This window comes from Cebidichthys violaceus, unplaced genomic scaffold, assembly GCF_023349555.1.
Source record: "Cebidichthys violaceus isolate CVI_PGR_0920_01 unplaced genomic scaffold, fCebVio1.0.p SCAF_2, whole genome shotgun sequence".
Classification (NCBI taxonomy): Eukaryota; Metazoa; Chordata; class Actinopteri; order Perciformes; family Stichaeidae; genus Cebidichthys; species Cebidichthys violaceus.
The window spans coordinates 19,685,126-19,712,732 of NW_027176372.1; the positions used below are offsets into that span (position 1 = coordinate 19,685,126).

The 27,607-nt window shown below is 38.6% G+C and overlaps 2 protein-coding genes and 1 long non-coding RNA gene across 4 annotated transcripts; 1 reads left to right on the forward strand and 2 right to left on the reverse strand.

The window, feature by feature from the left end:
• Positions 1 to 828: 828 nt before the first annotated feature.
• Positions 829 to 9,078, reverse strand: sash3 (SAM and SH3 domain containing 3). The gene is made up of 8 exons (XM_068715079.1): positions 8,840 to 9,078; positions 6,891 to 6,986; positions 5,331 to 5,456; positions 4,760 to 4,895; positions 3,650 to 3,807; positions 2,967 to 3,179; positions 2,726 to 2,870; positions 829 to 1,835 (listed from the first exon to the last, which is right to left on the reverse strand). Exons 1-8 carry the CDS (start codon positions 8,894 to 8,896, stop codon positions 1,567 to 1,569), a joined length of 1,200 nt encoding a protein of 399 aa, XP_068571180.1. The 5' UTR covers positions 8,897 to 9,078; the 3' UTR covers positions 829 to 1,566.
• A 1,811-nt stretch (positions 9,079 to 10,889) lies between these two features.
• Positions 10,890 to 12,895, forward strand: LOC137875649 (uncharacterized). Its single transcript, XR_011103397.1, has 3 exons — positions 10,890 to 11,053; positions 11,311 to 11,402; positions 12,414 to 12,895. It is a non-coding gene; the product is annotated as an uncharacterized lncRNA (long non-coding RNA).
• A 53-nt stretch (positions 12,896 to 12,948) lies between these two features.
• On the reverse strand, positions 12,949 to 26,445 carry xpnpep2 (X-prolyl aminopeptidase (aminopeptidase P) 2, membrane-bound). Of its 2 annotated transcripts, none has more exons than XM_068715081.1 (21): positions 26,185 to 26,445; positions 25,463 to 25,524; positions 25,047 to 25,157; positions 24,886 to 24,949; positions 24,066 to 24,170; positions 22,838 to 22,924; positions 22,528 to 22,671; positions 21,241 to 21,342; positions 20,057 to 20,138; positions 19,690 to 19,891; positions 18,702 to 18,788; positions 18,307 to 18,416; positions 18,063 to 18,140; positions 17,275 to 17,346; positions 17,121 to 17,181; positions 16,661 to 16,730; positions 16,348 to 16,452; positions 15,503 to 15,562; positions 15,288 to 15,364; positions 15,083 to 15,172; positions 12,949 to 13,701 (listed from the first exon to the last, which is right to left on the reverse strand). In XM_068715081.1, exons 1-21 carry the CDS (start codon positions 26,228 to 26,230, stop codon positions 13,501 to 13,503), a joined length of 2,016 nt encoding a protein of 671 aa, XP_068571182.1. In that variant the 5' UTR covers positions 26,231 to 26,445; the 3' UTR covers positions 12,949 to 13,500. The 2 variants fall into 2 exon arrangements, with proteins under 2 accessions (XP_068571182.1, XP_068571181.1); XM_068715080.1 differs by having other exon boundaries at positions 18,702 to 18,791.
• Positions 26,446 to 27,607: the final 1,162 nt, after the last annotated feature.

Here is a 27,607-nt window from a genome sequence, read left to right on the forward strand (position 1 = left end):
ACAATGTGATACACACAGTTCAAATTAATGCCATGAAATGTCATAAAAAAGTTGTGCATTTTTATGACTTACTATATGACTTGTTTATGGCATACTATGATTTGTTGTCATGATATGCTATACTATGACTTTATGCCTTATTATACCATGACTTTTACTTTTTTATGGTCTTTTTCTAAGGGTTTTTATGACACTATACTATGACTTAGTTATTAATTTGACTGTAGTGTCAGTTTTTAAGACTTTTTTTTTTAACAATATACAAGGATGTTTGTATGACTTATTCATACTATATTATACTGTCAAAGAAAGGTGAAAAAAAAGTCATGGTATAGTATTTAAATTTAAATTTAAAAAAATCTGAATATAGTATGTCTAAAAATATAATTTAAGAAATCACAGTATAATCATAAAAAAGTAAGTAAGTATAACGTGTAAGTTATTTAAAAAGTCGTAGAATATCATGTTGAAAAAAGTTATAGTATAGTTTGTCATAAAAAGTCTGAATAAGTCGTAGTATATAGTATATCAAAAAGTCATAATATAGTCAAAAAAGGTCATTAAAAAAAGTCATAGTATAGCATGTTGAAAAATGTAATATTATAGTATGTCATAAAGAGATAAAACTCATAGAGTAGCGTGTTGTAAAGTAAAAAAAATCAAAGATTTGTATGTCTAAAAATGTCAGTATAGTAAAGTAATAAAACCATTTATGTTTAAAAAATCATAAAAACAGTCGTAGTATAGTTTTTTACAAATGTCATAAAGGAATAATATATAATAATAAGAGTATGTTGTAAAAGTCATGAAAAAAGGTCATTATAGAAATTATATTATGACGTTTATTTAACTTTTCATGACAAAAAAAAGCTTTGGAAACAAGCTAGTGAGTGAGATTGAGTTCAGATTAGTAAATCAAAATATTTACTATTTACTATCCAGGAATTATAGAGATTTAATATAAAACTTGATTTGATTAGTTGCTATTTTGTGTTAACTTTATTAAGATAAAGCATTTACAACAGTAATTCACAGGTTACATTATCAACAACATCTCAGTGAGTTTAGTTTCATTTAAATTCTATTTACAGCAACTGTTCACAACTTCCTCATCATGTGACATGAATCAGTGAAAAGTACAACATTTCACAAGTAAAAGCAAACTACTGCAAGTTACAATTCATTTCAAGTTACATGAAAAATATTTTACATTCATAATTGAGTATAAGAGTGAACGACACGAAAACTTTTATAATGAATCATAATGAAGAGAATGCTTTGCTGGTACCATCATAAACAAACGGCTAATATGAATTCCTCAGGAGGAAAGAACAACAAACAACACGTTCATTAAGCAGCGCTCTGAGCTGAGGAAGACAAAGAGAAACTCAACAGCTCAGGCACACTGTGGAAAACAAAGACCATCATCTTCATACAGTATTTGAACATTACATTGTGTTCCAATCACCAGTCCATTGTCGTATAATGAAGAGGCATTTTAATGACCTCCGTCCACAGAGTCCCTGAGAACCAGGAATAAAAGAAGAAGTATTTTTCCATTACTTCTCAAGATCCTTCGTCCACCGTCAGCTCCTGCAGCTGCTCCTGCAGAGCGTCCAGCTGCTCACCTTGCTTCTCCTGCTGCTGCTCATGTTTCTCCGCCTCCTCCTTGTTTGTCTGCTCCTCCAATGCTTTGTCCTGGAGTCCCTCCTCCGTCTTAGGCTCCTCACGTCGGCTCTCCAAGTTCTCAGAGCTCTCGAAACAGCCTGAATCCCTCGGCTCCTTGTCATCCTCCCCAGATCTGTCCTCCTCTTCTGGCTCTGACTCGTCTTCAGCTACACGGGGCAAAGAAACCAAATTTAAATACTGAAAAACAATCCATCCTGGATTCTGAGAGGTCGTTGTTCAGCTTCAGAGACAAACTCTACAGTCAGATAGTGTGAGCCATTTTTAAAAATATTCTCCAGTAATGTCCTGTATAGGGGACACTAGGAATGGTGTTTTTTGTTTTTCATGAATCAAAGCGAATTTCCATCTTTGTGGGATTTTCACATTAAAAGGGTGCTTTTTACTGCCGATTAGATTTAAAACCCATTCCACTAAAAGCATCGCAGTGATAGAGAGTGAAGTACTTCTATTATTGAATATTTCCGAATAAATAATCAATCTTTGGAGGATACGCTGCAGTATTTTATTATGAATCAGCTCCAACTCTTAAAATTAATTAGTAAGAGAGAGAATACTTCATCAGAACAAGAGATGGATGCTAAATTGGAAAATGTCATTATAGTTGAGAGTCAGGAATAATTGGATGGGTATCATCCCTGAGCATAACAACAGAATAAAACTAACAGATAATAGAAGTAGATGGATAATAAATATTTAATCCTAAAAATAAAGTGTTTTTGATGTAGCTGACATTTAAAAATACCTGTTTTTTAATGAGAAACTGTGAGTGTAATGCTGTGCAACTGAGCCATAAAATGATCCAATTATGCAGCTGAGGCAGAAGAAATATGATGGAAGCATAAAGTATTCCCCAAAGACATTTTAACGCTGCATAAACCTGAAGTCTGAGTGGCACAAAGTAGCTCTGAAATTAGCAATTCTGGGACATTTCTCTCAGATTTGAATGAAATTCTGGATTAGAGGTGTGTGTGTGTTTTTTTTTTTATTGCAGCATCATTATTAAAGATTATTACAGCTGTACAGTGGGTGCACCTACAGTCTCTCAGCAGTTCAGAGGTATTCAGGATCTTGGCGCGCTTGTCTGGGTCTGTGATGTTCAGATCGTTGAGGTGAGACTCCTTCAGTCCTGCAAAGTCCTCCAGGCTCTGAAAACCATGCATGGACAGCAGAGAACTCAGTTCCTGAAACAAAAGATCATAAACACGAACATTTAGATAACGATATCCACCATTATGATGTACAGTAGTCCATCTGCAGTGCAACACTGTGAATCTTACAGTGAGACCGATGCTGTCCAGGACCTCCTCCAGGGTTTTGGGTTTGGATTTGGATCGGCGGTTCTTGCTGTCGCAGCGTCTCCTCCTGGCTGGAGGGCTCTCATCGGGCATCAGGTTGACGTAGATGAACTTAAAGGAGCCCATTTTGTTGTTGAGTTTCCCCGTCCAGATCCCTACAGGAGGCTTATCAATGATGTAGATGATGTCTCCTTTCTAGAAGAGAGATAACAAAGCCAGGCTCAGTCATGACGGTGTTATCGAAGAGGAGATAAAGAGGAAAAGGTGAACAAAAGAAAGACATTGAGACAAAGAACCGTTTGGTTGTTTGTATATATAAATATAACTATTTATATGTCCATACTCTGAGCTGACCAATTAAATAAAATATTGTGTCGAAGCATGGCAAAGAATTGGGGAAGCTGAATGACTAAACACTAGACATTTCTATCCCCTTTAACAGACGTTCTCTCTGTGAGCTCTTGTATAATCTGCAATGCAGTGACACAATCACGACTGAAATGATCTTATTTTGTGGTGTACTTCAAACTCTGCTTTGAGGAATATGAATCAAAACGACCCATCTTGTTTCACACGGTTAACAAGGTCCCTGGAGGACGACTTGTCGAGACGGCAGAACAGGCCGAGGGCCGGATCAGCGAGGAAGACTTCTCCCCGAGACTCACATTGAGTTTGAGTGACTCCACGTCGTAGGGGCTGGGAGTGAAGTCAGTGTGGACCAGAGCGCGACCACAGAAAGGTCCGTTGTAAGAGACGCCGTTCTCCTCCAGCCTCATGCTGTCCCTCTGGCAGTATCCACTGTCCAGGCTCTGTCTGTCGCTACCTGAGGTCAACAGACAAGAAGCCGGGTCAGATTCATCCACTCTATGACCACAGGTTACCAACACACTGTAAATATCTCCATAGGAATGAATAGAGGAGAGTGTCAGTGTTTGAGAAAGTACAGAAATATTTTGATGGTACATTCTTACTGATGTTGAAAAAATAAATGTTGCACTATTAATATTATTGGGTTTATGTCACCTCTATTAGTTTTGTGTTCAACTTATATTTGGGGTACAATCATGCTCTAGGATTTGGAACTATAATTCCCACAATGCTTTGGGAGATGTAACCAAGGAGTATAATTTTGCCATGGAGTCTTATTGGACTGCGAATATCACAGTGAATAAGTGACGGGAAAACGTGGTAATGAAACAAAGGATCGTTCAACATTCATAAATAACAACATGGCTATTTCAAAATCAAAGAATAGGCCTACATTTATTAAGCAGAGCACTCACATAAGAACGTAGCACTATAGAGCACTATTTATCTAGAATTCATTCATTAAGGAATCTCTAACATCAGCCCTGTCCCTGTCTGTGGATTACTACAAGTTGCTACTGTTTTTACTATTTCTATAGATACATAAAACTAAAACTGATCAGTGAGCAAAAAAAAAAAATACATGATTTGATCAGTTGTCTATAGGCAAGACTTGACCAATTAGATTTATTCAATTTTTATTGGGAAACACTCCTAGTACCTAATGATATACAGAAAACTACCACTGAATTACTTTGATTCTGAAGAGAACTTTAAAAAAGTGATGATTCTTTTCCATGTTCTGGATTTGAAGAATATTTTAATGACAAATTTTTTTTACTTATGGTTTCTAAGCAGATTTATGGACATTTATTTACTTATGGACGTCAGAGACAATGATATATTCCAAAATGTAAATATATACAAACATGTGTATCATGTATATATAGTATATGATGAACACTTACTGCCTGAGAGCTGGCGGCTGATGAGGCTGGGCGTAGTGTCCTCTGACCCTGTGGAGCACACAGACGTCCTCTGTCCTGCGCTCAGATCTGGAAGCCAATCAGAAGAGACCGGAGACAGCTCCTCACCACTCTCAGCCTGGAGACATCACAGGACAGCAGTGCAGGTCAGAAGTCTATTCGTCCTTCAGTTCACTCAATTCATAATGTTGATTTAAAACTGAATGGTAGCATAACGCTTTACATTTATTTTTACACTCAAGTTGACTTGTTTGACTACTAATATTCTACTTAATAATATTACTTTCCACCATTGAAAATCAAAGTCTTCCTGCTTTTCTTTTGATAAACACAGTACATACATTTGTCCACTAGATGGAGACAACTCAAATCTTTAATAACAACAACAGCAGCTCTATGTAAAGATGTCACGGTGTGTTTTTGCATCAGCAATCCTCTATAGTTCATTTACAACTATTATAGATACTGTCTTATAGTTTTGGAATATACTGTTAGGTTTTATTACTGTGATCATGTCACAGTAACTTAAATGTAACTGTAAACAGGAATTTACCCCCTCTTCAGCCAGAGCCTTCTGCACCATCTTGGATGTTTTTCGGGTCATGGTACGAGAGATGACGTTGCGCCATTTCTTTCCCAGTTTGCTGCCACTTTTCACAGCTTCCTCTGCCTCTGCAAACTGAGATGAGGGTAAAAAAAAAAATCATTAAATATATATTGACAGGTGTTGGGAGATGTGAGGATATGTGGTAAAACCTCAAATTAAGTAAAATGATTTTAAAATATGCCAAAACTATGGCTTTGACATGAATTAAGTCTCACAGTGGATCACAGTCAAGTATTCACTTCTCACAAACTAGAAAACATACAGGTTTTGCGGTAATGGGGTTTGCATATTCACACACATTGCTGATACCCACAAAGTCACATGCACACACACACTCACACACACACACACACACACACACACACACACACACACACACACACACACACACACACTTGTACTCTATTGTGGTATAGGTGCTTGAAAGCTCAGTTTAACACTGTCTGCAGACAACACTGTTGGCTCAGTAATTAAAGCTAATGATGTTTTCAGTATTTTTATGGAGGCACTCAGTTACAGCGAATGTACTGTGCGACACTTACACACAAAAGATAAAGCCCCCTGTAATTTGCAAAAGAAAATAAAGCTGAAGCGCTGTTTGATTTAGAGAAAATAGAGCATAAATTCAGAGGGATTGTTTGTGATGCAGTAGACTTTTTAAATATTGAACATCATTCTATTGCTTCTACAAACTGGCAGCTAGGGATTTATTTCATGACGGCTGAATGTAAATAATAAACTATAACAGAGTGTATTATAGCTGTTTTTTGGTGTGATTCTGATACAGTACTCAGCAATCAAATTATCAAGTCAAAACTAAATTGTGTTTTTGATTGAGCACCAAAGTGCAGAGTTAACCGTTAACCCAAAGAGACAGAGAGCTATGAAAAGATTGAACATATAAATAACAACTCTTAAAATTCAATTTAAAAAAAAAAAGCCTAAATTCTCTGGGGGAGGACCTCCTGGTTAAATGCGAGCTGCTTCTGCAACTCTCTGTCTGACACGGAGGCTCTCTGCTTGAGAGAGCAGCGGACATCCTGTCTACATGCTGCTGTCATCTGGGCTCTGTGCAGCGCTTCTCGTTCTTACTTCCTCTCTTCTTCTACGCTTATTTGTCCTCCAACTTCTACTCGGGGTATGCAGAGTGCTACTGGGAAGTTATAGAAGTTCTGTGAACTTTTAAGTGTTAAAACATTTGCCCACACGTGCAGCGGAGTGTTGAATCAGGAAGCACAAACTGTGCACTTCTGTAACGGCCGTTACTGATAACAATTTCTGCTTGCCCTCTGTGAACTTCTTCGCTCTCTTCTGGATGCAGCGTCATTTATGTTCTGGGTGACGAATGAGGAAGAATGTGATAGAATATCTTCCATTTAGGAACTAAAAACACAAAGACGTTGGGAGATATCTACTTCTACTTTTCAAAACATAGAAGTATTGTATGTTTGAAGATGTGTTTGTTTGTTTGTTTTCATGAATATGTTTGAGAGGAGTCCAACTTACATTCTCTTCCAAGGTAAACTCCTTCTCTGATGCAACAGGAGAAGTAGGTTTGTGCTTCATAAAATCCTTGAAGCTGCTGGACCTCTGCAGAGTGAGCTGGAAACACAAAGGATTGCATTCATGTTAAAATCATAACGACAAAAGCCAGCAAAGGGGCAGTACTAAACTTTCACCACAAAGCAAACGGTGCAAACAAAAAGACATTACCATGTGTTTTTTACTGTAACGCAACACTGATAACGCTCAGCCCACGGTTGAGCACATATGTTCTTATCTCGTTATCTCTTCAAATGTGTGAAAAGAGGGATTTCTCAGAAGGAACAACTGTCTTTCCTCCCAGTTATCAACGATGAACTCGTGAAGCTGGCTCATGTTGCAGACAGTACTGCGTTCTGTAAAATGTTTCAAATGTTTCAAACAAAAGCAATTTAGCAGCAAACACAAAGAAAATGATGTGTGGCGATTCATGACAGTCCCTGTATAAAACAGTGTGACATCATTTGAAACTTATCAAAGACACATAACAAATCTAAAAGTCTTCTCTGTAAAACAACAACTAGAATTCATCTTTGAACTCAATGCCAGTCGAAAAAAATCTTACTGTAAGATCCTCTATTCTGAATCTGTACACGATTAATTTGTCTGCTAATTATTTTCTGGATAAATCATTAATAAAATGTCAGAAAATAGTGAATACTGCTTCTTTCACTTTCCTGACACCCAAGATGATGTCTCAAAATGTCTCCAACCAATTCAATTTAGAAATCTACAAAACTTAATCTTCATAACTGAGGTGGAACTGGAAGATTTTTGACCTTTATACTTGAAAAAAAATTACTTGAACGACGAAGAATCATTATGAGAATAGCTGCTGATCAATTATCTGTCAACTAATCAATGAACTGATCTTTTCGGCTTAAACCATACGTTTAAAATTAAGACCAAAAAGCCAAGTTTTTATTATTTCGCATAATATTCACATCTTAAGAGTTTCCTTCAGTGGAAACTTTTTGTCTAATTTTCCATACAACCACGTAACTCTGTATGATTTTATCGCAGCTCATCCTTCTCGAATCTTTGTCGAAACCACAGGAAACGGGCAAAGCTTGAGCAACTGCTAGCAGACATCCAGTCGGTGCTGGCGGCTGATGGTCTCTGTCTGAGTCTAACCTGAAGAATTTAACCACCAGTGCAGCCGAGGGAACAAATGACCTTTATCATAATGAGGTTATTGCAAATGCTGCTGGTAAATGTCTGTTTTCCCTGCCACAGTTGTGCTCCCTAAAAAGCCACAAAGCTGTAAGATAAATCAATCTTTTATTGCCACAGAGTAGTGACTGGTGATGTGGAACAATGATCCTCTCCAGCCTCGATTATCACCGTTGATAATTGTGCATTAGGAGACGATTGCCGAGGACACAGACAATGAGATGTGTAATGAAAAGGCGTGAATTGGACGACAGGAGAGGAGATGTTAGTGGGAAATAAAGGCACTGGTGTCGAGCGTAGGAGGCTCGCTCTCATGTTGGCTGCTGGGGACGAAGAAGCCACAAAGCTATGACTCAAACTACATCTGCAGCAATGACTCACCCGGCCAGAATAGAGGAACTTTGCTTTTGTAAAAGAATATGTTGAGGCCAGAGAGTATTTAGACACTTCAAAGATATTTAAACTTTAAAATCATACTGAACTTTTAGTCGTGTGCGTGGGTTCGTTCAGCTTCACCACAAAAATTTGCACTAACTTGAGCAGACATCCTGTGTTGACACGATGTGCACACAAAGACAGCTGTACTAGATGTTGAAATGCAAACATCAACACATTTGACACGATGTGATAAAGACCTCTTCACAGTTCACTGTCTATAATGTTTACATTTATAGAGGCACAATTTGAGCACATTCACTTTAAACCTTCCATCCAAAACAGACTAATAGCCAAAAACTCACCTTCTTCTTCTGCACTTGCTCTTTCTCCGAGGCATTGGAAGGCTTTCGCCTCAACATTTTCTTCTTTAGTGGTCCTTCAGAGATCTCTTTGGATAAAAAGCTGTGAGAGCGATACACCGGTCTTAAATCAGTGAGGGTTTCTGTCACCGTGCTGTCGCTGGCAAAGTTGTCAGATATATATAAAAAAAAAAAGGTAGACTTGCACTCCGCTGCAGCCGCACAAAGTGCAGAAGTTGAGAGGAAGTTACGTGGCCACAGAGAAACTGAAGAGGCAAACCCTGTTTTTTTGTCCTCTGGTGTTCACACAAGGGTTTGTTACATGTATTTCTCAGTCCTGCGTGCCACAAACTCTCTGTGGCAAGCAGGACTGACATACGAAACAGTTCATGAATATGTCATCACCATTCAGTTTTGACCGTCACTACAAGCTGATAAAGGTTAAAAAGTAATTGTGAATATTGCTTAATACAGGTAATTTCTTTATGTTATGATCAATCAACCACTAGATACTCATATCATATTCATGTTCAGTCAGATAAAAGCTCAGGATTAAAAACATCAAGTCATCTTTTGCTGCATTGTCACTTTACAACATTTCGACTCTGACAGTCATCAGTTTTCAACTTAAGTCAGGAAAGATCTTCATCTTGCAACACGGCAGCTCTTGAAGTTGCCAACAAATTCAATTTCTGTGTCAAATGATGTCTTTTGATTGCTTTTTAGCCGTCCTTCTCAAAGAGCACATATTTGTCATCGCATCTGAAGTGTGGAAGTGAAAGAAATCTAACGATGACATATTTAGAAACTCAGTAACGGCTTTGCAGCTGCAGCCGAGGAGCCTGCCTTACCACAGCGACAGGAGGTCATAACAAAAACACACACTGGTGAGCAGACAGTCCAGCTCGTCCAACAGAGGATATTCATACAGAATTTGGGAGACAAATGAGTTGCAAAAGGCCAGACAAATGCTGACAGTGTAAAAACATCCAAAACAGACAATTAAGAAAAAGAAAAAAACTTGAGTGAGTCACAGAAATGTGCGTGCGTTTGAATGTACACTCGGGACAAGGACGAGAAAAACATTAGCAGTAGAAGCAGAGAGGGAAGTAAAATGTAAGTCAAGTTTAGCTTGTTATTTTGGTGGGATAGCAAACCACATGATGAAAGCATGCCCTATTTAAGTTTCCTGTCACTCGACTGAAGGTTGGCAACAAACCGACCTGTCTGCAGATCTTAAAAGAGACAAAAACAATAGGCGACACAATTTGATTTCACCTGAGGTTACCTGAAGCCTCAGAGGTAGTAGTGGAAGAAGTATTTAGATCCGTCGCTAAAGTAAAGTAAAAACGTAGAAATGTTCCATTACAAGCGAAAGAAAGGCATTCAAAATCTTACTTCAGCAAAAGAACATAAGTATATGAAAGCTATATTTAAAGTATTAAAGAGTAAAAGTACTCATCATACAGAATGGTGCCTTTTAAAATGTTAAAATGCCATTATAATGTTAGAAAATACATTATTATGAGTGATGCATTAATGCGTAAGCAGCAGTCTGGTGTTGAATATATTGTACTTTTTACACCACTACATGTAAGTGGAAGCTTTACTCACTAGTTACTTTGAAGATAAAGATTTTACATTTAAAACATATGATCAGGTTATAAAATACAATGAATTGTTGTAGGTTAAATTGCCAGTATAAAGAAGTATAACGTTCAGTACTTAGAGGTACCCTATTGAGTGTTTGACCACTATGGAGCAATGTATTGACAACAAAGGCAGCTAGGTAGCTAGCTAGCAAACACAGTTGTAAACAATATATCATTTCAAATACGTAACAGTAACTACATAACCATATGTTCTATGTTATATATATAAAAACACAGCAGCAGAGACGTTTGTTCCCAGAGAACAATGATCTCATACTTGTTATTCCTCTTTTTCTGGGCCTCTTTACCACAAACCCCGACGCAGAACGGATATGGATGAATATGCCTTTTCTGAAAGCTGTTGAACTTTCTGTATCAAATGTTTCTTCATGTGCTTTTCGTGATGTTTGACAAGAGCATGCAGATACAGGGTGTGGTGTGATGGCAGCACATTCACACCTTCAAGTCGCTCTGACATGATTGCCAGGCAATCGACAATCTGCCGGCATGAGATCTTAACGTGGAAGAAGTAAAACCGCAACATCTGCTCTCAGCTGTTTGAATGGTGAGTTTCAATATGATTTGATGTTTAATGGAGTTTTTACAGTTATGATAAATAAAAAAACACAAGTAAAGCTAGTGGCTTTTGGTAGTTAGGCTTTGATGTGTTATGCTACAGATATGCTACCTCTAGCAGCCAGCTAATTTAGCTTAGCACAAAGACTTGACACATGTGGTGTTATGCTGTTTCATGTGACTCATCAGATTCTGTCACATGAGGGCCAAATCCAGAGTTGTTTTCCTTCCTCCGTTCATGTGAAGGAGCCCGAGAACGAGGTGGAAGGCGTGGTTAAAGGAAACGCCATCATGAGCCCCATGGATGGGGAAGACAGCCGGAAGAACCAAAGAACAGGGTATTGTTCTACTCAGAAGTCAAACTTTTGTTGCTGCATGAGTCACTAAACAGCTTGCATAGGAATGAACTGGGCGCCGCCTCCAACGCTGTATTCAGTTCTCTTTATACATCCATGATTAAGCTACACAGATCCACAAACTACATTTCAGGTACATGACCTGAAGGAGTATGCAGCATCTGCTAACCTGTCCCTGGCCATCAGAATAGAAAAGCACACGCATGCACGGAAAATTAAGAGCCAACTCACGATGAATACCGCCCTGTAGCACTCGCACCAATCACAACTAAATCTCATTTACCAACCTCACTTGACACCTTCCTGTTTGCATGTATCCCAAACCGGTCCACAGGCGATGCCATCTCCTCTGCCCTCCACCTAGCTCTTTCACACCTAGACAACAAGAACACTTATGTGACAACAATGAATTCAGCATTTAACACAATCCTCCCACAGAAGCTGGTAAGGAAACTGGGCCCCCCTATGCATGAACAATTTCCTTTGTAACTGGATCCTGGACTTTCTCACAGAAGGACCCAATACAGTGTGCATTGGGAACATCACCTCCATAGCCACCAAATATGACCCAATCATATTATACATTTGCAGACGACACAACCCTGTTGGGCCTCATTAGAAACAACACAGGGCTGCCCATTCTTAGTCGATTAGTAATCTAAACGGTCGCTTTGTTCTCAGATTTCTTTAGTTTATTAGTCATTTTTGTATGCTTTTTCATACTAAATGGTTTTTTTTCTAATATATTTATGAGACACAAGTTTTAAAGTGGTGCTTTTGTGGGATTCTTTGAGGAGAAACTCAGTTTTACTGTTGATTAAATCAATTAATCGATTAGTTGATAAAATCATATGAGTGTTAGTCGACTAAAAATGTCATTGGAGAACAGTCCTGGACAGCATACAGAGGCGAGGTGGAGCAGCTGACTGGAGCAGTGTCTCAATGTTCATAAAAAGAAAGAGAAGGAAATTGACTTCCACTTCTCATCATCAGATCATGTCTGGAGCAAGTTTCTAGGTGTGCACATCGGTGCTGCTGACCTCAGCTGATCACGCAACTTTTCTCCCTGAGCAAGAAGGCAGAACAGCGCCTCCACCATCCTGTGCACCTTCTACAGGATAACCATAGAGTGCCCTGACCAGCTGCATCATATGGGAACTGGGACCCCTCCCAAGGACTTCTCACTCTGCTGCCTTCTGTAAAAAAAAAGTACCGGAGCATCTTGGTTCCTTCAGACTCGGAAACAACTTCTTCCCCCAAGCTGTCAGACTCCTTACTCCTAAACTCAACATTATAAGCGCAGACCCTTTTGCCGTTGTTCTACTTCCTGATCCAACCCAATCTGTTAAGTTATCACGTCGCTTGTTGTATCAAATCACAATCTATGCAATTTACTGGAGACTCTCCAGGTTATCTGGCAACCAGATAATGTGTCTATGTGCTGGTGTCAAACCAGGCGCACCTTTAGCTCCTGCACACATACGATTGGCTGCTGGGTGATTGATTTAAAGTACCATTGAAGAGTTGATCAGCTGCATAATTTTAATAAAGTTTTTTTCTTTGGCCATTTTGGTGTTGCAGTTTGTAAAAAATAGAATTAAACAAAACACTTTATATGCTCTTAGGCCAGTTAATCAATCAAAACATTCATCATAGTCAATAAACTGATCCTTTTTTAAATATAAAACATGTTTATCCATAAACTAATTAGTAATGTTAACTGTAGCTGTCAGATAAATACAATTGAGTGAAAAGTGCAATATTTCCCTCTATGGATCCACAACTTTGTTTTAAAGACTGTTACTTTAATAAAATAGAAATTATATCCGCTGGTTATACAAATGTCCAGATTAAAAACCAAAAAAGAAAAAACATCAAAAATCACACAAAAGTCCATTTTACTTTATATATTATCAGCCATTTACCCACCCAATTAAATTATCAAACAAATACATCCTTTAATTGAAAATTGCTAAATTGCAGTGCATCTCTCAACCTGGTATAGCTGCTCAATAGAGACTGCATAGGAGTAACATTAGTGCGCAAGTCTGCTGTGAATGTGCAAAAGAGATGAAGATGCTCAGATGATGTTGTGGAGGAGAGCGACAGCCAGAGCAATGAGGGTCAGCGAGGAGGAACAGACAGATGCAGAAGATCCAGACTCCACGAAGGACTCTGTGTGTTTGAGCATCCAGTCCTTCTCCTCTTGTAGTCCCTGTTTGTCCAGTTCGGGACCCACCACCATCCGTATTGTCTTATAGTATTTATTCAGCCACTGAAGCTGGAGTGAGAAAAAACAACTCTCAATGACAGTCACAGGTGAGCCTAAATATGTACACTGCTGGCATGTGAAAACAGGTATCAAGGAAAGACGTAATCAGTGGATAACAGACAAAAATAAATAAAAAAATACTGTTATACTGTATCTTCCTGGTCTAAGGTTAAAAATGGTGTTCCACAGGGATCAATTCTTGGACCACTCTGTTCTGTTCTGCCACTTGGTCACTATGTCAACAGTAACAGAAGATGTGCTCATATTGTTTACTTACATAAGTAAAAGTACCAGCACTTTTATTTCTGCCACTTGGTCACTTTAAGATTTTAAGAAAAATAACTGTTGTGTGTTGTGTTTGTTGTGTAATGTTGTGCCAAAGACAAATTTCCATTTTTTTTGCAAATCTCATAAAGCAATCTGAATTTGAGCCTTAAGCAAAAGTAAAAAAGTATTATGAGCTAAATGTACTAAATTTAGCAGAAGTAAAAGTACTTGTTCTGCGGTCTGATTGATGCATTTTCATATGACGTTAACAAATCGTTAATACTGTTGCATCATTGTGAAAGTCAAGGTGTAACTAATTATAACTTTTTATATAGTTTAATCCTTAACAATGCATTCTATTATATTTTGCCATAGTTTAAATGTAAAATCTTAATCTTAAAAGTATTTAGCAACTATAGCTGTTGGGTAAATGTAGTGAACTGACAAATACAATATATTCCTGTAAAATGTAGTGGAACAGAAAGATAAAGTAGCATAAAATGGAAATACTCAAGTCAAGTTTAAGTACCTCAGATTTGACAGTAATTGAAAAAATGTACTTGGTTACTTTCCACCACAGATTTTAAGTCTCCAGGTGATGTTTACAATAAATAAACTGAAGTTCAAGAAAAAAGAGGAACTCAACTTGTGCAGCCAAAAAAACAACATGTTTTTTTGTGCTTGTTTGAAAAATTAATATTTTGTAAACTTGTTCTTTTCCGTACAATGATGCTACAAATAAATCGTATGTGTAGTCTTACGATGAAAACAAAACAAAACACAGAAGTTGATTTCACACGTCGTTTTGTTTTTTCAAAGAATATTTTGATCTCTGAGCTGCAGAGAAGAGAGAAGCTTCGACCTGAAGTGTAAAAGGGGATTTTAGAGGAAACCGTCACTTGTAAAGCAGGAAAACGAAAGACTCGGTTGATGTCACATTCTTATACAAAGGGGTATTTACAAATTAAAGCAGGAAACTCATATCTTTTGGGAAGTAAACATTACATTAAAGCTTGTTAATGGGCATTTATTTAATGTGTTTAACACCTTTTAGTACTTTATGGTGAAATTCCAGTAGATTTCAAACATACAGTTGATTTTGCAGATGAATACAGTTACATACCTGCTCTGAGCTGAGGAGAGTGGTGTCAATCAGTTTTCTGTCATATGGAACCAGCGACACAGTGTCAAAGGTCACGTAGTTATGACCATACTGAGTGAAAAAGGCACAGTCACAAAGAAGTTGTATTGAATTTATATCATTCACTAAAAGCAGGTAATTATTGAGATGATTCTAGATGATCAATAAAGCTCTGTTTTCTATCTACCTTTGTATGTACAGGTACGATCACAACAACGTCTTCAATCCGAATCCCAAAGTCATTCTCCTTGTAATATCCAGGTTCTTATGGAAAGAAAATAATTTTCTTTATTTGAACATTTGACTGACGCTAAATGCAAAGTTAATTTCCTTTCAAATGATCATAATGTTGTGGTATCTGTCGTGGACGTGGATTTATTTTGAGAAAGAATAACATCTTACCAATAGACGTGAACATGCCAGTTCTGAAGGGAATGTTGTTGCTCTGAAATCCAACTGGCCCTGGAAAAATATTACAACTTTACATTATTAAAAAACAGATTACACCACGGAAAACAAGTAAAAACAAATCTTAAAAACATTTCATTGGTGTGTATTCATTTTTACACAAACAAACTGGGGTGTTTTACTCTACAAAATACAAATTCATATTTTGTAAGTCATTTTTAAAGACAAAACTAACTTCTCTAGTTTTCTCTCTTGTATATATCACATACCAGACTTTGGACTGTCGATCAGACAAATCAAAACATTCAAATACAGTCACTTTAGGAAACTGTGATGGACATTTTTCACTATTTTCTGACATTTTATAGTTATTCAAGAGAAGATTATCTGCAGATGAATCTATAGTGAAAGTAATAATTAGTTGCCGCTCGACATCAGAGGATCAGCTACCTCAATGTGGCTTGTTTTCTAAAACATTGCAGATTTTTCAGTTCTTTTAAGTGTATTTGGTCACACTAGATGTGATACATTGCAAAATGAAATATGTGCTCTGACATGCAAATTGTTTGCCAGTTTATCAAATGTATCCCTTCCACCTACGGTACTAGCAGGAGAGTGCGATGAAGTACAATTTGATGCAAAACAGCATAAACACCATCATAATAATGATGCTTTTAGACATCACAGATCATTGATATTTGCATTTGAACTCTGTTTTAGTAAGATGGATATATGCTTTTTATTGATAGATGAAGATGTCACTACACTGGATATGTTTGTCAATTTCATACTGGGGTTGTAAACTTTAATAATGTGTGGAAAATATAACGAGAGCATACACTCATGAACTCCAAAGTAGTTTCCAACACCGTGACCTGTGCCGTGGCCGTAGTTCAGGCCCACCTCCCACAATGCCCGGCGACCCAGCATCTCCATGTTAACACCTGTTGATAAACAAAAGCCACACAGAGAGCTCAAATCAAACATCCTGCTGCAGATATATTTCTGTAATTCATCCACTTAAAACTGATCACAAATTGTTGATCAAAAAGTGGAGAAACAGGGCTCCCTAGTGGTGAAACTAGAAAGTGTTTCAGGGTAGAATCGTTATAAATCTCATTTTAAACATGTATGAATGTTTTTCATTCCCACCTCGTGTCCCTGAGGGAAAGATGGTTCGAGATATCTCAATGTTTCCCATGAGCACTCGAGTGAAGGCCTCCTGTGAAGCCAGACAGCTGGTTAATGACAGGGAAAAGCTATATCTAAAAGGAATATTGTGGATTATGGTTTGTGAAAGAACATTACAGGAAAGATTTTTCCAGCTAAAAAGTCTAATAACAACAGAGTTTCTGGCCTATTTACTCTATTATAATTTCTTTACTCTATTATAATTGTATATATTGCTTTACTCTATTATAATTGTATAATTGTATACTGTATATTGTGTATTGTGACATGTGTATTTTTCTTGTATTTTTCTTTTTCTTTTTTCTTTATATATAATATTAAGATTTTTATACTATTTATTGATTGTCAATCTCCTGCGTCAGAGAAAATATAAATATCCCTTCAAACACTCACACTTTCACTCTGAGATCTAATGTATTACCTTTTGCATTGCTGTAGGGGCTCCCCAGTGAACTGTCCGAGTGATGTCAGTGGTACCATCTCTGATAGTAGTGAGAGACATGATGACTCATTTCAAATGCAAGTGATGTGATGTGAAACTGGAGAGTTTGTGAACAGAGTGTGTTTTTACTCACAGATACTGGCCGCCAGAGTCCACCAGGTACATCTCATTTACCGTCAACTTCCTGCTCGTTTCTTCTGTAGGGCTGCAAAGAACAGAAAAACAGGAAATAATGGCAGCTCTGCAGATGATCGTTGTAGTGCATATAAAAGGACCAAGACAGTGTTTTAAAAGTTTTACATTACTGCTGTCCATAAACAATGTATATAGATAGTGGAGAGCTCATAAAAAATGTGCAATGAGAAAGAGATGGTGATGATAATTAACGGTCTGCAGAGGCACATTGCAATTATTATGGGGTAAAGTAAGTTTTACTGATTGTTCCAGGTGCTGATACTCAAGTACTGTACTTTACCTGAGAATAATTGTTCAAATATTACCTTTCTATGCTAATTATACCTACACTCTACTACATTTCAGAGAGAAATAATGTCATTTTTACTCTGCTACACATTTAGTTACTAGTTAAACACAAGATATCTTTATGTGATATGTTGCAGTACTATTCTACTGATCAGAATCAGCTTTGATGTATGTACACTTACAAGGAATTTGATTTTTCTTTGTTGCTCTCAATGTACATACGCAGAAATAGACATACCGTACTATACAGCTAAGGCAAGGACAAAAAAGCAAGTTTTGGCTTCTCTAAATCAGTTTACAGCTTATTATATGCTTTAAAAGTTTTTTTCATCCATAACGTAAGGAACCACGTTCCAAAACCACCACTACGGTTTTATACACGTTTGACATGAAAAAGAAGAGGCCACTGAGAAGAGGAAGACTATAAATATATCTTACCTGTAATGCGCAAGTGCAGCATTGGGTCCACTTGCAGAGATCGTCTCAAAGCTTGGGCCTCTGCTGTCTTTCTGTTTGCTGTAATGATGTTTATATTAGTGAAAGGCAACTTTCAAATGTATAACTATTCTAATTATAAAATATGTTTTCACTCATATTGCGACTGAATTTAGCTTGTGTAGCAAAGCACTACCTGTTCAGCAAATACAGCATCTCAGCTCTCCTCCATCTCGTGTGCACTCACCTGCGACACTTATTGACGTATTCTGCAGCAGTCAGCTCGGTCTCTTTCCCCTCTGGCACTGCCTTCTCCAGCCACATCAGCAGTTGTATGACCGCAACTGCATCCCTCACCTGCACGGAACCACAACGACACAATGACCAACCAGGAGAGTCTTTGCATCAATCACATCACCCCAAATCATACGGACCAATGAGCCGCGTGGGATGTTGCAAGGCTGTTCAGACGTCTCCGGACAGGATAATAAATGCATCAGGGTGTGTGTTCACTGAAGTGGTCAAGCTCTCGATGAAAACGATACATAAATGTCTGACAGTGAAGTCACATGTATGCAAGTATAGACGGGACCTTTATGTGTGGAGGTGTGGTAGTGTATAACCTGAGTGAAGATGACATACATGAGCGTCCCTCAAGATTCGCTGCTCAGTCTCATCTTTCACCGCTTTCGTCGTCAACACAGGCGAGTAGGAGGTTGTCATTAGTTTCTGCTGAATGATGTAAAAAAGAATCATAATGAATCCGAAATATTTATCCTTTATTACTATTTGTTCTAGCCTAGAGAGGTATTTCTGAGCTATGTATTTGTGTGCATTCACTTCCAATCACACACATACATGGATTATTGCTGTTATGAGGGAATAAGTTGTTATTTAGTTATTACAAAAAAACTACACTTCAACTACACATTTCAACATTATTTTGGCCACTTGGGGGCAGCGAAATAAGCTGTAAACACAATGCTGACATATTATCACCTTATAAAGTTTTGCAGCAAAACCTGCAGTTTACACGTTCAGCAGACACAAATTAACATTAACATTCATATGGAATCTAATAATCACTCTCCTTTTAGCTCTGTTTTGATCTCCACCAATTCGTGAGGAAAATAGCTGCTAGCTTTAGCTGCTTGACACTTCACTGTGTACAACAGTTCAGTAACTCATTTTGTCTGCCAGCTGTTAATTGACAAATGATTAACTTTTAAGAAGAGATTATCACAGGAAGATTAGAAGTTTGAAAAAGTATTTTCCGTTTCACTGTCTTTGACGATGTTGAAACGCTCTGTAGAGTGAAGGGGAACTGCTGATAAATCTATGTGCTCGGGTTCTTCACCCCGAGCGACCCCCTTTCAAATTAAACAGTCACTTCATCCATTGTTTATATAAAAATATTCATTAGTGCTGCTTTAAAAACTTGGATTTCGTCCACAACACACATCAACAATATCCGAGCAGCAGCCAACAAGTGGTGACTCGCTACAGCTGCAATAGAACAGCAATACAAACTGTTATATGTACATTAATTCAAGGTAAATAATAATAAAACACGAAAAAAGAACAAGCTTATGGAGTACAGTAAATATAATAAAATAAAATATCTGCGTACCTCTGGTGCAATGATCTCGTAAAGTGCGTAGTTTGTGTACTCTGTGCCGATCCACACTTTAACCCCAGGCTGGGCCACATACTTCTTCAGGTGATCTCGGACAGTGTCGTAGCTTTTCAGCTGCACACAAAGTGACCCGTTACAGGAGGCGTTCAGGTACACCCTCAATTCCTCTGTCACTCTGTCGGTGTGGAGAAAGAGCCTGGGAGATGTGGATGTGCAGTAAAGGGGAAAGGTTTATACAAGAAAAATGCTATATGTCCTTATATACCTAGTATATGTGATGGGACAGAACAGAGACATAATAGAGACAATTTGAAAGGATTCCCACATGTTCACACATATAATCCCTGGAAAATGGACTTACCAGATCTCGTCCATTGTGAGCAGTGTGTAGGAGTAGAAGAAGGGATTGTACGGGATGTCGTTGCCGCGAAGATTGAACAGCCCTAGAAATCAAAAACATACACCGTCCTTGACTGTCAGCAGCGGCTCGCGCATTCATTTACATCATCTGCTATCTCCACTTGATTGGAGGCATGCTGTTTATATGTAATGTTTGTGTCTGATAGACGTGACTTCTTCTGTGTTCCTGTCATTGAAAACAGACTTGCTAATCCTGAAATCAGAAGTCAGGGAAGGTCTGAAACCCGGCAGTGCTCCTGTGTGAGTTGTAAGAAAGATGCTTTCGAATAAGTCACTGTTCTTTTGCAAAGTGGTGAACTGAACATCCAGTATGCAAACAGTAAATCAAATAATGATCAAATATGATCAAATAATGTTTATTTCTGTCTTTTTGAATATCTTGTTAAGAGGATAAGAGTATTGCCCATTTAAAAACATCTGTTGTCTGTTTCCTATATTTTTATAATTTTGTGTTACATTTCCTGTCAGTCTGATTTTGTATCATAATCCCTCACATCAGACTGAAACTCCTCCGGTTATAGTTTAATCCTTAAAGCTGTGGTTGTATTTGTGCTTTGTTTGTCTCCTGTCATTTTATATTGATGCATTTCAGAGTACCCTGAGGCTAGCAAAACTAAGCACATATTTAGGGCCTGCAGCCACTAGGTGGCCTACAAAAAAAGAAAATGAGCCATCTGGGTTTACTTTTCAGCAGTTTTTGACTGTTTTGTGTGCTTTTAATATTATACATCTCATCACCTTATTTTCAAACCAATATTAGTCTGATTGTTTTTGTTACATGGTTCAGGTTCTTCTTTTCATCACTGAAAATTACATTTAAAAAAGTTTGTTTTATTAATAAATGTTTTTTTGTGTGTCTTTTGTGTTTAAAATCATCAGATATGATCTTCTTTTTGTCATGTTTTAATAGTGGGATGCAGTTCTGCACATTTAAGTCAATTAAACAAAAATTATCTTGAGAGACAACTCAAGTTCTGTTTCTGTGGTGAACTGCGGGATCAACAAGATGCTTTTATGAACTGCAATACATTCACCTTTATCAACGGCGTATTTCAGTGAATTCAGCTGTGGTTCGATATACATTTTTCTAAAACAGCAACATGATTTCTAGAAAGAGTTACTTACAGGCTGATTCATCCAGAGCTGACAGCAGAAGAGCTGTCGGCTCGTATGGATTGTCTTTTATCTGATTCCGTATGAGCTCCACTTTCATCTGCCAGGACCTTTCTGCAAACACACACATTTAGCTTTTATTTGCATCCACATGAAAATGTATACCTTAAATAGATCTTTAGTTATATTATGTATGTTCACCATAATCTTATTAGACCTGCGTTAAAGTATTTTTTGGCCACTAGGGGGCAGCGCAACAAGCTGAAAACACAACATATTATCTTATAAAGTTGATGTTGTGAACTTCAAAACCAACAATTTTCTACAGTATTTACACATTCAGCAGACACAGAGTAACACTATCCTTCATTTGGAGTTGTGTTTGTGTCCAATATTGTCTCTCTTCTCAGCTCTGTTTTGGTCTCCACAAACTTTAGAGGGACATATCCAACCACTGAGCTTCTAAAAGTTCACAAGCTAGCCGCTGACTGTGCTGTTTGCCATTTGGTGGGCATGGTAGCATACAGCGGCCTGCTGTGGCTAAAAATGAGTTTGATGAGAGCGGTGGCAGTGAGGCCTGACGGAAGAGTAGCAGGCTCTAAATTCAAAACAATTAAGCTTAAAGATGCCAACAGGCTCTTAGAGGGTAGCTGCAAAGAGCAACACCTTTTAAATTACACTTTACCTGACCCGTTGTTCCAATAAAAATATGGATTAGTGCAGCTCTAAGGATGGGAATAGTCTTGCCTTCTGTTAATGTGATGCTTCCTACTATGAGCAGATACATATCCTAGATTTTCCAGTAACTTTTCTTTGACGTTCCGGTTAAAAACTGCTCATCCTGTTATGAACTCTACTGCCAAATATAACAGCAAGATTTCATAACAAACTATGAGAAAGCATTTATGAAAGACACACACACACACACACACACACACACACACACACACACACACACACACACACACACACACACACGCAAACACACACAGACCATTATGTTTATGATGTTCTCCATTTGTTCCACTTGTCGATTCTAATACCATAAAGCTTAAAAGGCCTATGAGCGTCCAGACAACTTCCTTTTCCTGAGAATTTTCCACTCTCTCAAAGTTAGCATTTGATCTTTCAGCCAGCCATAAAAACATGAACAGGCTGTTTATGGGTGTGTTTGTGGTGCCGCTTATTGCTTTCTGTCCAGTTTACAGGTATTTATCAGCACAAAGATAAAGGGCATCACACAGGCAGACCAGCAGACTGCAGAGTGTGTGTACAGCACAGACATAGAAGGAAACCCACGTATGACTCTGTCGGGCAGGCGGGTGAGGTTGTCAGGAGGGAGAGGCGGTCTTTCCTTCCACACTTCGTCAACCAGGTTAACAGGGACGGACTTGAGGCTACGATTGCTCGAGTCCAGATTGAGGCTGTAGTCCTCCTGCGTTTCTAATGGAGGAAATTGCAGATGATTACACACATCGAGCCGAATCAATCGCAAGTAAACAGTCTGTGTGGCGTCTTGAGGCTCCATTAATATTTTTCCATCTACATGGGCGAGCACTTTATTGCTGTTAACCTGGACTGACAAGAGAGATGGAGAGTAGAGACTCACTGAGGGAGAAGAGGAAGGAATCAAAGCCGATCTCGCTGCCTGATGGGACCTCAAACATCAGCCACTCTGCTACACTGCTGATGGACACTGGGGGACATCACACATGACAGAATCAAGATATTATTGACTGTAGAGGATCCATTTCACTTACCTGTGCTGAATATTGTGATACATCATAGAAATATTACATTTTTTTATTTTTTTTTCTAAATATGTATTAAATCAAATCAGCACAAATTGCTTTGCAATGAAATGTGTCAATTTGATTATGTTTCAGATAACCTGAATTCTATACTAATACAAATACATTAAGACTAAACCGATCAAAATGTGAAGTTTGAAGATGCAATAAGAACCTTGTTGTACTGTCTTATGGCAATAAAATCACTGTCAGGTCTATATTCTGTTATGCTATGACTGAGTGACCCATGTTTAAATACAAACTAGAACTATTGCCTCATGGATGTATGCCTCCACCAACCACTCAAGTTGCCGTTTCAATCCATGTCTGTGCAAAATATCATCACGTCACGATTTTATCCTATCAGACATATGTGTGAAATTGTCATAATTAGCATATTCATTTTTGAGTTATGGGCAAAAATGTGTTTTGTGAGGTCCAGTGACCTTTACCTAAAAAGTCTGATCAGTTCATCCTTGAGTCCAGGTTGACGTTTGTGCTAAATTTGAATAAATTAATTTCACGCAGTCCTAAAATATTGTGTTCATGAGAATGGACCTAAAAACATTATGCCTCTGGCCATGGTTGTCGCCGGTGGGGTGGCATAAACATATTAAAAGACAAAACAAAAAAAACAATGTTATGTAATGGTTAAAGGCTAAAGAAGTGTCAGACGCGATAAACCTACGACCAGAGAGCTCAGTGCTCGGCCTCAAACACATTTGTTCCCACTGAAGACAGCAGTATGTGATGTGTTGTTGGGTGCCAACACAAGTCATAAAAAGCTGCTCTCTAATAAATGTTGTCCTCTACAAATGTCTAAACATCAGCATCATATGTCGGTGTTAAAGGTGTTTTTGCAAGACAAAACATGCAGTGACTTTTAGTTTGTTGGTGAGCTATTTTTATCATGTAAATCCTGTGATAACGGGTGCAGCATTTGTCAGGATATTTTTAGTCTGATCATCAAAACCAAAAATATTTGATTGGCATCCATGTGTCCTGCGTTGTCATAACAAGCGATCACAATGTGATCACCCTCCCCACCATCTTTTTCAAGCTCCCAGTTGCAATCCATCTGCCTCTCAGCTTGAACCCAGTAGCGGCTGTCTGTCCACAGAGCGGCCTTGGTCTGAGTAACTACGGCGGTGCCTGAGGAGAGACAGGACAGCAGCTGCGTTAGGGAGAGCTCAGCATCGACAGTAAATTACAAACGACTATAAATGTCAGAGTTGACTTGCAACAATTGGCCAGCTAATCTTGAAACATGCGAGCATGTGAAGAAGAAACACTGAGGAGATGGCAGCCTGTTGGTGAGAGGTGGATGTATAATCAGGCCTGACATTATCATTCCACTGACGTACCTTCACATGAGATTGAAACACTTAGGTAACAACTGCTGAATCTAAATTGTGTCCGATTCCTAAGAGTTCTTTCAAGAGTCTGGCAAAGGTTTGGCCCGGTGAAAACAGCACTTTACCGAAAATGTCATCTGTCCTCTTATCCTTTCATGCACGGAACAGCTGGGTACAGAAATATCTATGATCATTAATTTTGTTCTCCATTACTGCGTGAAAATATATCTCATGATCTAATGGTGAAGTTACTCTGCGAAGGAGAACGCTGATGAATAACAAGATGCAATGATGCAGCGAGTGAAAACGACGAAGCTAAATGAACGATGAGATGGCTGTACGGTGAGGATGTGGGATGAGAGTAGAGGAGCTGCATGACCGCGGTATTCAGACGTGGGGAGTTGAGTCATGGAGGGGGGAGGAGGAGGACGACAAGGACGACAAGGACGACAAAGAAGACGAAGAGGAGGAGGATGAGGCAGAGAAAAAAAAGAGGTAAAAAGGGATAGTACCTGCAGAGCCTGTAAAGCCGGTCATGAAGGCCATCCTGGCATCACGTGGTGCGATATACTCACTCTGACAAAGAAACAGAGGTTAGCATCTCTCTCTCTCTCACACACACACACACACACACAAACCCAGATGAATTGATTATGACGGACAGCAGATGTACCAGGTGAGCGTCAGTGCCAGGGATAATGTAGGCAGAGATATTCAGGGGAAGCATTAGCTCTCGTAACTCCTGCAGCCGGAGAGTGGTATTTACTGCTGTGCTGGGGAGGTACTGTAACACACACACACACACACACACACACACACACACACACACACACACACACACACACACACACAGACAAAGGCAGAGAAAGAAAAAGAGTGTGAAAAGTCTTTAAATTTAATTAAAACCTGCAGAACTGCTGATTCATCCCTTGCTGTATCTCCCATTGTAATCATTAACTGTAGTGCATGAGCAGTAATCATTAACTGTAACGAGATACAACTCGTGCAACATGTTTCATAATGAGAAAATGACACTACGTAATTTCTGTAATTTTTTTTATTTGAATCACAGTGCTTCCATTCACTTACCGTGGGCGACAGGGAGCAGTTCCTCTCAGTTCGCTCATATGCAACAGCACCGATAATGTTTCCTGAAATGAAAAAGTGCACAGTGAGGAAAAAAAGACCTTGGAAAGTGACACAAAGTAGTGACCGAGCTGAGCAGTCTCAGCACATTTTCAGATAACCCCAGAGTGCTGCTCTTTCATTTATTTTGGTGATTTATCGTGTTGAGTCTTTTCAGACACAGTGATTGTCAGAGTGGAGTCAATGCAACTCAGGATTTATAATCACACAAAAAATCCTTCTCAGTCAAAGCAAAGTAAATGACACAGGATAAGTTCAAACAAGGCAACGGTGATAAGAACTAATGATATCAATCACAATAACCTCAACTTGTCGAATGAGAGTAATGCAATCAATCAAGAGACTGCATTTGAATCATGTCCTAGTTAAAAATGAATTGTCCAATCTGGAAAAAGGAAGAGTATGAGACAGATCTGTTACATCCTTTTTAGATGCAATTCTATGCAAAGAAATCCTGATGAGTAAACGAACACGCACAAAAAGAGATGGCAGATGGCAATTTTTGATGCCCCTTTTTGCAAGCCATTTTAAATACATGCAATCAATTCTGACTGCATATGATCCGTTTTTTTAAATAGCAGCAAAGTCTTCACACAGAGATCAGAAACTTGACACTCACACTCCGACAGATCAGCGAGGACAAAGAGAAACTTTTTTTTTTTTACCTGTTAGTGCTGACAGAGCCAACAACAACCATCCACAGGAAGGCATCTTGGCACTACGATCCCGTCACGAGCAGATCCAAAGACAGAGGCTACAAAACAGGTGCTCCGATGTGTATGCAGCGTATGTGAGAAAGTGTGTGGGGGTGTCTGATGAGAAATTGTGTGTGGGTGCGGGCTTGTAAGTGCATGACTGTCTCTCTCTCTCTCTCTCTCTCTCTCTCTCTCTCCCTATCTCTCCTCCTCCTCCTCTGCCACTATCTCCTCTCTCTGCGGCCCTTAGATAGGAATCATGTGCGGTGGCTTTGGGGGTGGATCTTGGTGCTCAGAAACATTGCTTTCTGGCCTAAAATACAATGTGAGTGTCAAATGACCTCCCACCTGATTTTTGTTCCCCCTGCATCTCGTTGTGTTGGCCAATATTTTTTATTGTGCTGTGATGCAACTCAGCGGATGTGGCTCGGGTATTCCCACTATGATGCCCCGTCATCTGGCACATGTGTTTTTGATCAAATAAAAAGAGACTTGTGTCGTTTTTATCATGATTATTTACACCAATACGACATGACAGATACTAGCAGTGCATTCAAAAACATGGACAAGGCTGGTTTATATGCAGCGTGTAAGTGAATGGCGATTCATATGGATGTGTGTGTTGGTTTTTTTTCGTGTTTTTGTGAATTTTCATCTTTTGCTCATGTATGCATGTATGAGGCACGTTGCAGTAATCCCGCAGAGATTTCCATAGAAAACATATTTTTAAATCCTTCTATTCAAGCCCAATGTATGCTGCCATCTGGCAAAAAGAAGAAGAAGAATCGGGAGAGACAAAGGAGGAGGAGGATGTCTTCTTTTATCGTACTGGAATTAAGTTTTTCACATCATTTTATTCTTTCGAAGTTTAACATTTAAGGAAAACCGCTTTGAGTCTGTCAAGAGTAAAATGGGAAGGTCTCATGTCTGACTGTTAAATATGAAGGTACAGCCAGCAGCTGGTTAGCTTAGCTTAGCATAAAGACTGGAAACAGGGGAAAACTGCTATCCTAGCTATCCTGATTTGCCTACCTCTAAAACTCACTACCTAACACATTCTATCCCGTTAGTTTAATCCGGCAATTCAAATTCAAAAGTGACAATTCTATTTTCCACTTGCTTTGATTATTGTTGGTGTTTAATTTGCTGCCGTCTGTGAAGCACTTTTGTAACTTTGTTTTAACTTTGTTTTGTTTTCTACAGACATTATAACTATTATTATTATTATCATTATATAAACAGACAGGACTCTGGGCACTCCTCCGGTCACCTTGCCAATTAGTCAGTGCAAGGAAAGGAAATTATAAAACCTCTATGTATCCTCAGAGTGGCCTGGTTTATTAATCCGGAGCAGCAGATTCATGCACATACAGCTTGTGATTTAATGACATTG

What these genes read in the sequence shown, in the direction of transcription:
- xpnpep2 (XM_068715080.1), bottom strand. Translation starts at nt 26,230, where the DNA reads ATGCCTTCCTGTGGATGGTTGTTGTTGGCTCTGTCAGCACTAACAG. An exon ending in TTCCTTCCTCTTCTCCCTCA is followed by an intron (nt 22,672 to 22,837) that starts GTGAGTCTCTAC and finishes TTCCTCCATTAG; the next exon opens with AAACGCAGGAGGACTACAGC. An exon ending in ACGAGATCATTGCACCAGAG is followed by an intron (nt 18,792 to 19,689) that starts GTACGCAGATAT and finishes TACATCATTCAG; the next exon opens with CAGAAACTAATGACAACCTC.
- sash3 (XM_068715079.1), bottom strand. Translation starts at nt 8,896, where the DNA reads ATGTTGAGGCGAAAGCCTTCCAATGCCTCGGAGAAAGAGCAAGTGCAG. An exon ending in AGGCTCTGGCTGAAGAGGGG is followed by an intron (nt 4,896 to 5,330) that starts GTAAATTCCTGT and finishes TGATGTCTCCAG; the next exon opens with GCTGAGAGTGGTGAGGAGCT. An exon ending in TGGAGTCACTCAAACTCAAT is followed by an intron (nt 3,180 to 3,649) that starts GTGAGTCTCGGG and finishes TCTCTCTTCTAG; the next exon opens with AAAGGAGACATCATCTACAT.